Source organism: Prionailurus bengalensis, chromosome E4, assembly GCF_016509475.1.
Source record: "Prionailurus bengalensis isolate Pbe53 chromosome E4, Fcat_Pben_1.1_paternal_pri, whole genome shotgun sequence".
In the NCBI taxonomy this organism is placed as follows: Eukaryota; Metazoa; Chordata; class Mammalia; order Carnivora; family Felidae; genus Prionailurus; species Prionailurus bengalensis.
The window spans coordinates 59,173,626-59,188,613 of NC_057360.1; the positions used below are offsets into that span (position 1 = coordinate 59,173,626).

At 43.5% G+C, this 14,988-nt stretch overlaps 1 protein-coding gene across 1 annotated transcript; it reads left to right on the plus strand.

Annotated features, from left to right (window-relative positions):
* The first annotated feature begins 9,884 nt into the window (after positions 1-9,884).
* On the plus strand, positions 9,885-14,705 carry FAM177B (family with sequence similarity 177 member B). Its single transcript, XM_043567821.1, has 4 exons — positions 9,885-10,381; positions 10,681-10,747; positions 13,238-13,335; positions 13,640-14,705. Exons 1-4 carry the CDS (start codon positions 10,208-10,210, stop codon positions 13,820-13,822), a joined length of 522 nt encoding a protein of 173 aa, XP_043423756.1. The 5' UTR covers positions 9,885-10,207; the 3' UTR covers positions 13,823-14,705.
* Positions 14,706-14,988: the final 283 nt, after the last annotated feature.

The window sequence follows — 14,988 nt, forward strand, 5'->3', positions numbered from 1 at the left end:
GTCACCTGGGAATTTCAGAGAATTCCCACCATCACCTGCCATGATGTAGAAAAAGTTGAGAAATGCCCTGATGGCAGGGGCACGTCAGTGATGTTCCTCTTTTTTTTCTTCTTAATGTTTATTTATTTAGAGCAAGAGAGAGCAAGCAGGGAAGGGGCAGAGAGGGAGGAAGAGAGAGAATCCCAAGCAGGCTCCACACTCAGGCTCAGGGCAGAGCAGAGCCAAACACGGGGCTCGATCTAACGACTCTGAGATTATGACCTGAGCTGAAATCAAGAGTGCGGCGCTTAACCAACTGAGCCACCCAGGTGCCCCAGTGATGTCACTCTTGTCCACAGTGACTGGGTGCATGCATGCGGTTTAAAACTGAAAATAAAGATCTAATAATCCTGCCAGGTAATGTTCTGACAGCAGTTCCCCTGGGGAGCAGAGGTTTGCGAATGCGTGCGTTCGTTTATTCATATTTCACATCTCTCCTCAGTCCACATAATTCCTCACTCAACCCTGCCCGCTCCCTGGCCAGTTTCCTCAGGTGAACCAGCGTGGAGAAGTTGGTAGAGAAGACTGCTGCCTGCAGGGGGCGCTTTGGATGCTCCATCCCTGCTTGACCTTCAGAGCACCTCGTGGGGCAGGGGAAGGCAGAAGCTGGGAGCACCCACAGTGGCCCAGTTAGCTGGGTGTGTGTGTGTGTGTGTGTGTGTGTGTGTGTGTGTGTGTAATTCCCGGTGCTGCTGCTTTGCTGCCTTTTAACCTGGTTCATTTGAAAACCTGTTTTCATAAACGAAAACTGAAAGAACTGTAGGAAATTTTAGGTATGATATCTTTCTGAAGCTCAATGCCAAGATGTAGAACTCGTGTGTGATTTTGCTGGTACGGATTCCAATGCCGTGTCAGTGAAGGAGTTGATGAAAATGAAATGAATAATGTGCAAATGTAGTGAGAGAAATGTGAAACAAAAGGCAGCCATTTTAGCATCAGAAATAGAGACAACTACAAGCCTGTTCTCTCCTTAGTTTTCCAATCTATTACATAATACCTTCCCTCACCCATTAAATGATCTAAACGTATGGTTCATTTATTAAGCAAATACTGAGTGTCAGCCTTGTCTCAGGTAGTGTAGGGGCAGGAGACACAGCGGGGAAACACACAGGTAAAGCCCCTCCCACTCTGGCCAGAGGACAGGCAGGGGAGGGAAGGGAGGGGGGAGATAGGCAAAATCAGAGTTTGTGCAAGGTGTAAGTGCTCAGGAGAAAAACTAGTAGCATGTTGAGTGGTGGTGGTGGTGAAGGGGACAGGAAGGTGCCTTGAGGGAGAAGAGTTCAAAGTCTGTGGGAGGAAGGACTAGTCCTGGGAACCACAGCTACAAGGTCCTTGTAGGGGGAGAGTCTGTGGTCAGGGAACCATAACGTGAAGGCCAGTGTGTTGAGCGTGGTGAGCGGCGGTCGGCATGAAATGAGATCAGAAAAGTATCGAGAGCCAGATGGACAGCCTTGCAGGCTATTGCAGGGACTTGGGCTTCCTCTGTCCCCCACTGCGCCTTCCCACAGGTGCCATATGAACCCCTTGCAGATTCTTTTTTAATGCTCTTTTTTTTTTTTAATTTTTAAACATTTGTATTTATTTTTGAGAGATGGAGAGAGACAGAACGTGAGGGGGGTGGGGCGCACAGAGAGACACACACACACAGAATCTGAAGCAGGTTCCAGGCTCCGAGCTGTCAGCACAGAGCCCGATGCGGGGCTTGAACTCTGGGACTGTGAGACCATGACCTGAGCCAAAGTCGGCCGCTTAACCGACCGAGCCACCCAGGGACCCCAAATCCCTTGTGGATTTTAAGCAGAGTGACATGATCTGATTCTACAACTCTGGCTGCCTTCTTGAGTATAGACTGTAGGGGGACAGACAGAAGGCCACGGCCTGATGGCTTAGACCAGGGTGGAGTGGTCATACGAGGATTCCAGAAATATCCAAGAGGATTTCCTGATGGATTTAATGGGGGGTGTGGCTAAAGGAAAAGAATCAAGAATGACGCCAAGGACTCGGGCCGAACAACTGGAAGAATAGAATTGCCATTTATTGAAATGGAAAGACTGCTGGAGGAGGTATGAGTATGTGTCTGGGGGAGGGGTGTGCAGGAAGAAGGGTGCACTGGAAGTGTGAGCAAAGATTTAGGCACATCAGGACCGAGATGTCTATTAGACACCCAAGAAGCAATGCTGAGTAGACAGTAGGATCTCTGAATTTGAGATTCAAGGAAAAGTCTGACCTGGAGATAAAATTATTGGATATAAATTTACATGTAGGTAGCATTTAAAAGCCATAGGACTCAATGAGATGAATATCTATTCATTGATGAATGAATACATAAAAACAGAAGTGATTCCATCACTGAGCCGGGAGGTACTCCAATATTGAAAGGTTGGGGAGATTATATGGCCTTTTAATTATACTATATATACTTGGGACAATCCTTGATAAACTAGATTTGGGGTTTTTAAGAAACAAAAAGTAGAGGTGTTCATAAGAATTAAATAGAGGTTGGGGAGACTGGGTGGCTTAGTGGGTTGGGTGTCTGACTCTTGATTTCGGCTCAGATCATGGTGCCAGGGACGTGGGATGGAGCCCTGCCTTGGGCTCTGCGCTGAGCGTGGAACCTGTTTGGGATTCTCTCTGTCTCTTCCTCTGTCCCTCTCCCACTCGTGCTCACTCTCTCAAAATAAATAACCTTAAAAAAAAAAGAATTAAACAGAGGTAAAAAGCATGTTGTAGGGAATATTTAGCCTTCTGAAAGGTCACTTGCAAAACATCCATGTCTACGTACATGGTGGGAAATTGGCGGTGCTCCCAAGGTTTTTGTAAATAAAAATAAGGAGATTCCACGTTGTTCTGTAATTTTGCATAGCACATCCTAAAGAGTCCAGTAGGTGGCAGAAAAACACTCACTAACTCCATTATAAGTTAGAGCTCTTTCTCACCTTTTTTCCCCTTTTTCTCTCCTCTCTCCTCATGGTTTCCCTTTAGAGCCCCCTGAATTAAAAGCTATAAATGCTTATTTAACTCCCAACACTGTTATCATGAAGAAAAGAAACCAGTATTTTCTTTAGAGGGCCAGCAGATATCATTCGTCTGTAATTCAAGTAACGGGGGAGCCAGGTATATGGGGGATGGGGTACTTCATTTGGTTTGGAAATGTATGAACTGGGAGATGGTCTTCAGAGGAGTGAAGTACAATAAACCACAGTGGGGGTGTTAGGCCGTATTCATTTTTTTTCTTTTTAATGTTTATTTGTTTTTGAGAGAGAGTATGTGTGGGGGAAGGGGAGGGGAGGAGAGAGAGACACACAGAGGATCCAAAGCAGGCTCCGTGCTGTCAGCCAAGAGCCCAATGCGAGGCTCAAACCCACAAACCCATGAGATTATGACCTGAGCCGGAGTTGGACACTTAATCGATGGAACCACCCAGGTGCCCCTGTTAGGCCTTATTCTTAAACTTTTGATATTTAAGCTTTTAAGGTTGGAGCAAGGTTGGTGGGGGGGAAGGGGAGGCTCGGAAGGCAGAAGGCAAAAAAAACAAAAAAAAACAAAAAAACCCTCTTGAAAAAAAAAATAGACGAGATGTCTTGGTACTAGCTTCATGTGCAGCAAATCACTGTATCTCTTCCCACATCCTTAGGGCACTGGTTTCCTTAGGAAACTTGCCTGTACATTGGGATCACCCGGACAGCTTCAAAAATAACAGATGCCAGGGGCACCTGGGTGGCTGTGGGTTAAGCATCAGACTTTGGATTTCAGCTCAGGTCACGATCTCATGATCTGTGTGGTCGACATGTTGCGTTCTTCTCGGACAGCGAGGTGTCTGCTTGGGAGTCTCTGTCTCTGTCTCAGCCCCTCCCCCGCTGGTGCGTGCACATGTACTGCGTCTCTCTCAAAAATAAATAAACTACAAAACAACAGCAACAACAACGATAACACCTGATGCCATGTCCCACTCATAGAGATGGTGACTTCAGTGGTCCGGGGTGTGGTCTGCCATTTGAATTTTTTAAAAGACCCTTAGAGGATTCTAATCTGCAGACAAGTTTGGTGCCCACTGGGTTCGTTCACTGCCGGATGTGTAAATATAACTGACCTTCCCACAACTCAAACACGTTCCGCCCTGTAAACCGCACACAGAGAATGCTTCCGCGTTGGCATATCCCAGGGCTCTGTCTGGCCTCAGCCTAGCTTCTCTGATTTATCATCTACCGAACAACTTCTGGCACCGAATTTTGTACTACCTTCAAAGCCAGACATAACGAATAAAAGCAATGAAGGAAAAAGCAGAGGAATAAATGTAGGTGAGTTGCTTTCAAAAATGTTTGTATTTCCTTCTGATTACTGTTGTAGGATGTGTTTTATTTCACGTGGCACTGTCTTAAACACCAAATTAAGTTACTGTTTGCTGCTTTTTTGGCATCAGAAACTAAATGGTAGTAACAACGTTTCTATTTCTTGCGGAGGTTCTTTAGTGATATGCTGTCGCTAAGTCAGTCGGCAAAACCCTGTGTATTCATTGCTCAAGTCTCCTTAGAGGACCCTATGCTGGGTCCTCTGTCCTCATATCACTTTGCTGACAAATTTAACCCTTGACAGGTCTTTTGCAACCCTAACCTTTGACAACGACATAAACTCAGTGTTGTACCAATAAGATTCGGTGATTTATTCACATCCCCTGAAGGGAATGAAAAATTCTTCTCTATGCTCAAGGCCTTCCAGTTGGACTAAGAATTAAATTTACATGAGACTGATTAGCAGGAGAAAAAAAAAAAGTTTTATTACATGTACACAGAGGCCCAATAATGAAATTGAGACCCAAAGAAATGACCAAGGCAGGCAATTTTTACACCTTTTAGACAGAGAGACAATAAATCCGTGAGGAATTGACAAGACAGAGAAATGTTAACTAATGGGAGTTTCAATTAGTGAGGAATTGTAAACAGACTTTGGGCTGGGATAGCAAATTAGTAAAAAGTAACAAGGATTGTTTGTACAGGCTTCTTGGCTCTAAACGTCTCATCTCTGGTGATAAGGATGTCTCTTTACCTCCTGGTCCAGGGAGGCTACCTTTCTCATAGATTTCCTGCTTTTAGGGGCCCAGGGGAGGGTCTGAGTGTCCTTCTTTGCATAGGCTTGTCTCTACAGTAACTTTTAGGGGCGCCTGGGTGGCTCAGTTGGCTGAGTCCGACTCCTAACTTCGGCTCAGGTCATGATCTCATGGTTCGTGGGTTCAAGCCCCATGTCCAGCACTAGCCGTGCAGAGCCTGCTTGGGATTCTCTCTCTCTGCCCCTTCCCCACTCGTGCTTTCTCTCTCTCAAAAATAAATAAATAAACTTAAAGAAAACCCAAATATTGAAAGTTCATAGCCATTGTGTCTTCAAACATTACCTCCCCTGTCCTTTCCATTCACCTCCTCTGAACTCCCATTCAACACATATTGAACTTTCTCATCCATTCTTCATATCTCAAAGCTTTTCCTTGATGTTAACAGAACCTATCTCTCTTTATGCTGGGTTATGAGAGATTGCTTCACTGTTCAATCTACATCCAACATATCCTGTGTTGACTATACATTTCGTTCCTGGAATTTCTGTTCTGTTCTTTTTCAAATCACCCTGTTCCTTTGGGATATTATGTCTTGCTTCCTTTATCTCTTTGAATATATTAACCATAATCATTGTAAAGTTCTGTGTTGCTCTATTACTCCCGACTTTTGGGTGACAACTTGATAACGTCCTCAGGAGGGTTGGTTTCTTCCTGGGATTTGTAAGTTTTTGCCATGGCATCCTCAGCAGGGGGTGTTTTTGGTGCAGATCTTGTGTACCTTATCTTCTTGAAGCTTCCCTCTCAGGTGGCTTTGTGTTTGCTTCCAACAACTGTGGGTCCCAAAGCTTCACTGCCGGGCCTCACCCCACCTGAGCACTCTGAATCTGGCCACACCCAGCATTTAGTACTGGCCTGGGGTTCCAGTATTTTTCAGTGACTCTTTCTACCCATGTTGCCAGGAGATGACAAATTGTTTTTCCACTTTGATAAGTCAGTAGGCAGTTTTTCCAGTCCATAATTTACAGATTACGATTGTAATTTATTTATCTTAGTTTTACTCAGGTATTTCACTTCGGCTGGCTCCTCATATTCGCAGGGTCTGTGATTTGGGCTCTCCTCTCTGCACCAGTGTTAAACCTTTAGCCCCAAGGTCTGTATCCAGTTCTGAAACCCTCAGGAACCATCCCAGCTTTAGCTCACCCCTAGGATTTTCAGTTTTCCTTCTTTCGCTGATACCTAGGCTTCCTTCCAGTCTCTCTGCCTCTCTTACATCCTCAGTCCAGCTGTTACAGCAAATACTCGGTGCCCAGGAAGAGACCAGCCATGTGCACTCTGGGAATCGGAAAAGGCTGTTCATTGCACACCGGTGCCGGCCCAGCGGAGTCACCTCCAAAGGCTGAGCCCCGAACCTTGACATGGGACTCCTTTCATGGCTGGGATGGTAGGGGATTGAGAGATCAAAGAAACAGGGGAGGGGGCCTTTACCAGTGATTGCTACACAGGTAGTTGGTGGAGGAGGCAGACAAGATTACGGAAGACAAAAGTATGCAAGGGGAGTATCCAGCCTTGGGCACGGACACTCGTTTTTGCTAGCTTTTCTTCTCACAGCTTGGTTTAGTATTTTGTTTAATTTTATCCAGCATTTCTGTGAATTTGGAACAGGAAGAGGACTTTCACATCAACTCAGTCTGCCACATTTGCTGACATAATCTTCAAATATATTAAGTACTCATTAAGACAACAGTGTGCTTACCACACTAGAACATGTACACTGTTACGGAAGTGATAGGTACTTAATAATACCTAGCTTTTATTAGACACTTGATATTTGCTAAGAATTGTTCTAACTCCTTGCTGTGTCTTTCCTCGTTTAATTCTCATTTTATAAGGTTGGTACTATATTCAAAGATATGCTCAAACTGTATCATTCTTATTTTAGAGATAAGGAAACCAAGACCCAGAGATAGTAAGTAATGGGATATTAAACCCAGGCAGGCCGGCTCCCAAACTGGTGAGATTTATTGAGATGTTAACCAGTGTTAACTGATGGGGGAGCAAGAGGCAGGCTGAGGACAAAATACAGGCTGCCCCCCCCCCCCCCCCCGTTGGAATATGTGTGATATTCCTCTGACCTGCCTGGCTACCCAAGAACAAAGGACAGGGGTTTAATTGCTTGCCATGGTGATGTGGGAAACTAAGGCAAATGAGAAATGAAATTCCCTTACTGCCTACAGCCCATTGATAAATCCTTGAGACCAGCAGAGTGACCTCCCTCTAGGAGCTCAGAGGCCTCAAGGATGACATGTTGCAAACGAGAACCTTGGCTTACACCTCCCCCATAAGTCTACTTCCTTTATGTCAACTGCCCCAAGATATATCCTGGCAATCATGCTCCAAGTTTATGGCCCCTGATATGTATCTGAAGGGTCTCAGGACTAAAGTTTTATTAAACAGTGATAAATGGTGTTTCCCTAGCAACAGCTAGCCCCTGAAGGTCCTGGAAACCTTGCTTCCAAAATTCCTTAGAGATTTAATCTATCCCTGATCCCCTCCCAACCTGAGGGTATATAATGAGTTACCCGTCATGACCCCAATGCAGCTCTTCTGCCCATGGTCCTGTCCCCATACTTTAATAAAATCACCTTTTTGCACCACAGACGTCTTCAAGAATTATTTCTTGGCCATTGGCTCCAGACCCCACAGACCACCGCATCACCCCAAAAGTTCATCATTAAGTGTAGAATTTGATTCGACAAATGTATAGTTGAGTAACCGCTGCTACAATCATGATATCTGTTAGAACATTTCTATTGCCCGAGAAAGTTCCCTTTTGTCCCTTTGTAGTTATCTCTCCCCCCATCCTCCCCAGCAAACACTCATCTGTTTTCTACAACTATAATTTTGCCTTTTCTAAAATGTTATATAAATGTAATCATTTAATATAGAGCGTCTGGCTTCTTTCACTTAGCGTGATGTTTTGGGGATTCAGTCATAGTGTTGCAAATATTAATGTCCAAAGGGGCACTTGGATGGCTCAGTTGGTTAAGCAACGGACTCTTGGTTTCGGCCCAGGTCATGGTCTCATGGTTCGTGGGATGGAACCCTGCATCTAGCCCAGCACTGACAGTGCAGAGCCTGCTTGGGATTCTCAGTCTCCCTCTCGCTCTGCCCCTCCCCTTTTCTCTCTCTCTCTCTCTCTCAAAATAAATAAATAAATAAAAATATAAGTGTCCAATACTTTAACCACTAAATAGTATTTCATTGAACAAATGTATCACATTGGGTTTATTCATTAATGGACATTTTGACTGTTTTCAATTTGGGGCTCTTACAAATAAAGCTGCTATAAATATTCACATACAAATCTTTAGATGGAAATGTTTTCATTTCTCTTGGGTAAACATCTAGATGTGTGATACTGTGATTTTTAATAACTATATGTGGTCTTCCCATTTCTAGCCCAGGGCTTCTAAAACCTTCGGAATTTCCTAACTGTTGAGAGGACCAAGTGTCTTTTGTCATGTTAATGAGGTGACTTGCCAGAACCAACCCTGTGATTAGGTGATTTCCTTCCCACTTCCTGACATCCCCCAGGGGCTGGAGGTTGAATTCATCACCAGCGCCCAACGGCTAATGATTTAATCAGCCAGACATCGGTGATGAAGCCTCCAAAACAAACAAAGAAAACAGGGTGGGAGGAGAGCTCCCAGGTTGGTAGACACGTGGAACTTCAGAGAGCGTGTTGTGCTCAGGGAACACACAGAAGCACTGTGCCCTTTCCCTATACCCTGCCCTGTGCACCTCTTCCATCTGGCTCTTCCTAAGTTATATCCTTTGTTGTTGTTGTTTATTTATTTTTCAGATGGAGAGACCAGGGGAGGGGCAGAGAGAGAGGGAGACACAGAATCTGAAGCAGGTTCCAGGCTCTGAGCTGTCAGCACAAAGCCTGAAGCGGGGCTCGAAATCACCAGCCATGAGATCATAACCTGAGCTGAAGTCAGACGCCTAACCGATTCAGCCACCCAGGCGCCCCAAATTCTATCCTTTTATAATAAACTGATAATCTAGTGAGTAAACAGACTTCCTGAGTTGCTCTAGCAAATTAATCTAACTCAAAGTGGGGGTTGTGGGAACCTCTGATTTATAGCCAGTAGGTCAGAAGTACAAATAACAACCTGGGCTTGTGATTGGCCTCTGAAGTAAGGGAAGAGGTGGGTGGGTAGTGTCAGAAGCGAGTTGAATTGTAGGACATCCAGCTGGTGTCCTGACAATTTGAGAATTGCTTGTTGGTGGGGGAAATCTCTGCCCACCTTCCCAGCTTGGAATTGGGTCCCAGAACAAAACTATATGGTAAGAACCTGTTTAACTTTTAAGAAACTGCCAAACTGTTTTCCAAAGTGGCTGCACCATTTTGCATCCCCACCAGCAACGTGAGAGTTCTAGCTGCTCCATTTATTCCTCAGTCCTTTAAATTTTAGCCTTCTAGTGAGGGTGATATCTCATTATGGTTTCAATTTGCATTTTCCTAATGACTAATGACATTGAGCGTCTTTTCCTAAGTTTAGTTGGCACCTGTAAATCTTATTTGATAAAGTATCTGTTCAAATCCCTCGCCCACATTTCAGTTGAGTTGCTTGTCTTTTACCTGTTGAATTGTAATTGCTCTTTACATATTCTGAAAATAAGTCCTTTACCAGGTATATACTTGACAAATTTGTTCTTCTCTGTGCAAAGCCTGCACTCTTAATCACTACTTACATTGCCTCTCGCTCTTTATTGAAATAATTGGGTAACTTCCACACCTTAGTGGCCTCTTTCTACTAGTATTTGTTGGTTTTGTAATGAATAAGAGGTAAGGGAACTGTTTAACTTTTTGTTTGAAGACTCAAAGTTCACATTTTTACTACTAATTACATTTTTTTTTTTTTTCCATTTTGGTACAGAACTGAACAGTTCTTCCTTGGATTTGAAGAATTGATGAGATCGCAGCTACGGTTACATCTGAATTCTCTAGCTTTACCATCCATTGAAAATAACTAGACACCTCTCAGCTATATAAACACTGCCCTGGGCAACTGGCCTGAAGGTGCCCTGTTTTAAATTCACTAGTTGTTTTATTTCCTTATGGAAAAAGACAGTTTCCAGAAGTCAGAATTAGAGAAAAGTAGGTCTTCCAAAAGAACTACTCCCAAAAGAATTATCCATTTTGTTGATGGAGACATCATGGAAGAATATAGCACCGAGGAGGAGGAAGAGGAAGAAAAAAAGGAACAGAAAACAAATTCAACACATGATCCTGTAAGCTCAGAGTGTCAATATTAGTAACATGGGGGCTTAATGAATAAGAGATTAAGCCAAACAAGGTTTGTAGAAAATACGGTTTTAAGCTAACTCCTTGTTCCCCTTGTCTTACTTCCTGGAGTTTATAGTCAACTCATAGTTTTGATAACTTTACATTTCTCATGTGTGAGAAAGAAAATGTAATATGCTATAAAGCATTTTGAAATCTCTACATGTAAATGCTTTATACTATAAAGCATTTGAAATCTCTACTCTTGTTATTAATTACTCTAACTTGGTTTCTTTCTTTTTTTCAGTCTAAACTCTCATGGCAGTCGTACCTATGGTTTTGGGCAGGGCGAATAGCAAGCACCTCATTTTCTAGTAAGTACTACCAAGGTTATTTATTTATTTATTTAGTCCTAAATACAAGATGTAGACTTATAGGCCCTCAATGTTCATTGGGCCTTCCAGTAGTTTAATCTACTCCCTGGCATCCAGAATAAGGGACAACCTAGTCCCTTCTTGATCTATGCTTGAACATTCCCAAAGGTGTAGAACCTCACATCGTCAGGCAGACCTTTCCATCTCTTTCCAACTCTTTTTAGTAAATTCTACCTTATATTTTGTCTTCTTTTAAAGTTATTCCCATTGATCTTAGTTGTCTTTCTTAAGGTCATATAAAACAAGTCTAGATTCCTCTTTCATAGGACAGAGCTTCAAATATTCGAAGACAATAGCCTCCCCCATCCCTAAGGTGACTCTTCACCTGAATAAACTTCCAAGGTTTTTTTAAAACTATTTTTCTATGACACAGTTCCAAGTTCCCTCATCATAATGACTCTGTTATGAACAAGGACTTTATGGACCCTTCTCAGGGACAAAGTGAATGGCCTAAGCAGTTATTTATAACAGATGAAACACTGAATCTTATTTTGTTCGACTTTCACCAATTTTCTTTAAAACACAATTGGCAACATCTAATTACTCATTTCCTTCTAAATTTTTTAAAATGTTTTATTTATTCTGGAGAGAGAGAGAGAGAGAGAGAGAGAGCGAGCATGAGTGGGTGTGGGGCAGAACGAGAGAGGGACACAGAATCTGAAACAGGTTCCAGGCTCTGAGCTGTCAGCACAGAGCGTGACACAGGGCTCGAACCCACAAGGTGTGAGATCATGACCTGAGCTGAAGTCGGACGCCCAACTGACTGAGCCACCCAGGCGCCCCTTCTCATTTCCTCCTAATTTGTGTATTCTTGTATGTACAGCAGGAAGGAAACAACTTTAAAAAAATACAAAAATTAAAATTCAAGAAAATACGAAGTATAGCCATAGCTCTGAGGAATTGATCTTCATTCATTCATTAAGTAAACATTTATTGAGTGCCAATGTGTGTTTGGCACTGTGTGGGTCCCTGGGACACAAAGACAAATGACAGGCTTTGCTTTCAAGGGACTCCATATTCAATAGATATTATAGGCTAGTAAACATGCCTTTAATTACAATTTGTTGTCACAACCGCCGGGCGAGAAGGAGCATAGGGACCACCGATGAAAAGACTTAGTAATGAGTAATGCGGATATATGACTTGAGAGTGCTATGAAAGTATGGCTAAGGTCAGCTTAGGGACCACAATAGTCACTGGGGGTGGGGGAGGGGAGGGGAGGGAAGTCTTTAAACTACAGTAAAAAGTAATGATGGGGTGATTTAGTCAGATGGTATGAGCCTCAGAGGAGCAAGTGCTTTTACATCAGGATTCAGGGTTAGGGATTTGTAAGTTCCTTTGGGAACCCAGGTGAGATACCAATCTTACCTCGACCATAGTACACTGGCAGAAAAAATGCTGTCTTCTAGAGAGCTCTATGTGTTTAGTTGGGACAAGATTGTTTAAAGAGGTGAAATATTTCGGAGGGAGAACACCCTAGGAGATTAGGTCAGGTAAAAGAAGCAAAACTCAATACAGCCTTATGAGAATGTAAAGGAGAACAGGGACTGTAGCGATCTCCATGTTGGGCTGTGACTTAGGATGGTAGGGACAGGACATATGGGGAATCACGCTGCCTTCAAGGTTCCAAGCAGGACTGTAGCGTTGAAGTGCATCTGCTTGGGGCTTCCAGGTTGTAGGGAGGCATACAAATGCTAGCAGTCAGCACCCTGGTCTCTACACAGGAACTTTGGATAGAGCTGACACCCACATGAAACCGTAACTAGTGTTTCCAAGGTAAAATTCTAGTAGGTCATAAGCAGGAAAGCCTCCTAAGACTTATTCTAATACTTTAGAAACTCCTCTTATATACATGTACCAGGCACTGTGGCAAACAAACAGATTAAGGAGCTAGAGTATTTTTGAAAAGATAAAACACATTTTTAAAAATGGAGAGCACCATTTTGATGTACTATATGAGCAACATCCCAAGAAGAGGAAAAGCCTTAGGGATCAGAAAGTGGGGTCGTGGGGGGTGGGGTGTCAGAAATCCTATAATTCTAAAGGAAAACATTTCTAGGTGTCCAGGAGACACCGCCAGGAAACCACTGTTAATGCTAAACCTTGACCCCCAACTTTCACAACCAAAGCATCTATTCTGATTGCTTAGGACCAACGCTGTACCCGGAAGTAGGTATTTTGAAAATCTCTCCTGACATACCCATCCGGAAAGGATTGTTTAGATGTAATCCCATGGGGAGACAGAAGATTTAACAATTCCTTGTGAGTCCTGGAACTTTCTGAGAGTCCAGAGCAATTGAAATCTTTTGTCAGCCTTAAAGTTAAGTGTGGTAATGGATCACCGGCAGGCAAGTTTAAACTCTTCACTTCAAATGACTCTAAGTTTTAGTCATCAGTTCAGCTTACCAAGGTGCCTGTTCTTTCTTTCAGCATGTGAATTTCTTGGTGGAAGATTTGCTACCTTCTTTGGTCTTACTCAACCCAAATATCAGTACGTGTTAAATGAGTACTATAGGACACAAAATAAGGTATGTGACATCCTGATGGAAGACACCAAGAGCCCTGACGTGGGAAGGTTGGTTGCTTGCACTTCAGCTCCGTAGGAGGCATTTTCCCACCTGGTAGCCATGCACAATTTCACTCCATGATGCTTCGTGTTTGCCTTTCTTGTGTGAAGCCAGAGTGTCATGAGATGGGTCGCAGAAGTTGGTTGAACGTGAAGCCTGACATTGCTTAAAGAAAGAAGGTTCTTTCAGGGGTGTCTCTGTAAGAGGGGGAGTTCAAAGGTATTTGGTTTACAGGTAAAGTTTTCCTTCTTTCTCTCCATACCAGGAAAGTGACAAGGAAAGTGAAGGGAATGGGCCAAAGGCCCGGCCAACCAAGGTTCCTAATGAAAAGTGTCATCTGGAGGCTGGGGGCCAAGAGTATGGAACCAGACAACAGGACACTGTGGAGGGTGTTCCTCGGCAGAGCGCCTCACCCAGGGAGGGCCTGGCAGCTGATTTTAGCTCATAATGGGCAGCAGGACTGTGGTTCCTCTGGATGTCTGTTCCACCACCACTGACGACCATGGCAACAGTCATAGGTAGTGCTTCTGAGCCAGTCCTGATTTTCATCTCCTTGTGATTTATTCTCTAGCATCCAGTGATTGCAAAGCAGTGATGAGAATAATTATGGATGCTTTCTCAATTGTATAAGCCTCCAACTCAACTCCCCCCCAAACCCCCCTTCCCTGGTTGTGATCTATTAGTATTGACATTTGCACAGAAGTGTAAATGACTTAAGGAATTGGATCTGGCAGATTGGGGCTGAAACTCTTCATCATGGGGCTAGGGTGCAGAAAAGAATCTCTGTTCCTCAGAAGAAACTTTGGGCATTATGAAGTCTAAATAAGTCCCCTTTCAAGGTTTGGCGTAATGTGGGTGCTTCCCAGTAACCACCCTGGCTTAGTTGGGGCTTGCTTTACAATAAGCAAACATTGCTAGCAATTCTGTTTCAATACATCAAAGTCTTTGAGAATTGGGTGCATGTCCCTCCACACAGTTAAACAACAACAACAACAATCTAAACTCTGGAAAAAGTATTTGGAAAAATGGATGAGTTTATTTGCCAGCAAAATTTAAAAACCTGGAAAGATCAAACATGGAAATCATAGCTAGACGTCACTGGTCGTGCTGGCCAGAGGTAGCTGTGAGGTGACAGAAAACACAGCACTTGCAGTAATAAGACCTGAGGTCAAGTCTTAATTCTCCCATTTACTAGTTGTGTGATTTTAGGCGTCCAGATTTCTGAGCCCTAGTCCCTTTCTTTGTAAAATAGGCGTGGCATATATTTATTCCTCAAGGGTTGTTGTTAAACAAAATGAGATAATAAATGTGGAAACACTTTTAAAACTGACGACTCGACGTTAATGCTTAATTAATGGCTGTTATAGATGGTTACACTGAAAGTCCCCAAAGAGCCATGACTTCTGGAATTCACACCCTGGTACAGTCCCATCTACATTGACTCTGGGCTTGGCCATGTGACTTGTTTCAGCCAATGAGATAGTAGCAAATGTGATGCAAGTAGAGGCCTGATAAGCACTTGCAAATGGGAACATGTGGTCTTAGAAACTCTACATTGTAAAGAGGCTTGGGCTAGACTTCTGAACAGTGAGAGGCCGTACGGAAAGAGGTTCC

What these genes read in the sequence shown, in the direction of transcription:
- FAM177B (XM_043567821.1), top strand. Translation starts at nt 10,208, where the DNA reads ATGGAAAAAGACAGTTTCCAGAAGTCAGAATTAGAGAAAAGTAGGTCT. An exon ending in AGCAAGCACCTCATTTTCTA is followed by an intron (nt 10,748 to 13,237) that starts GTAAGTACTACC and finishes TCTTTCTTTCAG; the next exon opens with CATGTGAATTTCTTGGTGGA. An exon ending in ACTATAGGACACAAAATAAG is followed by an intron (nt 13,336 to 13,639) that starts GTATGTGACATC and finishes TCTCCATACCAG; the next exon opens with GAAAGTGACAAGGAAAGTGA.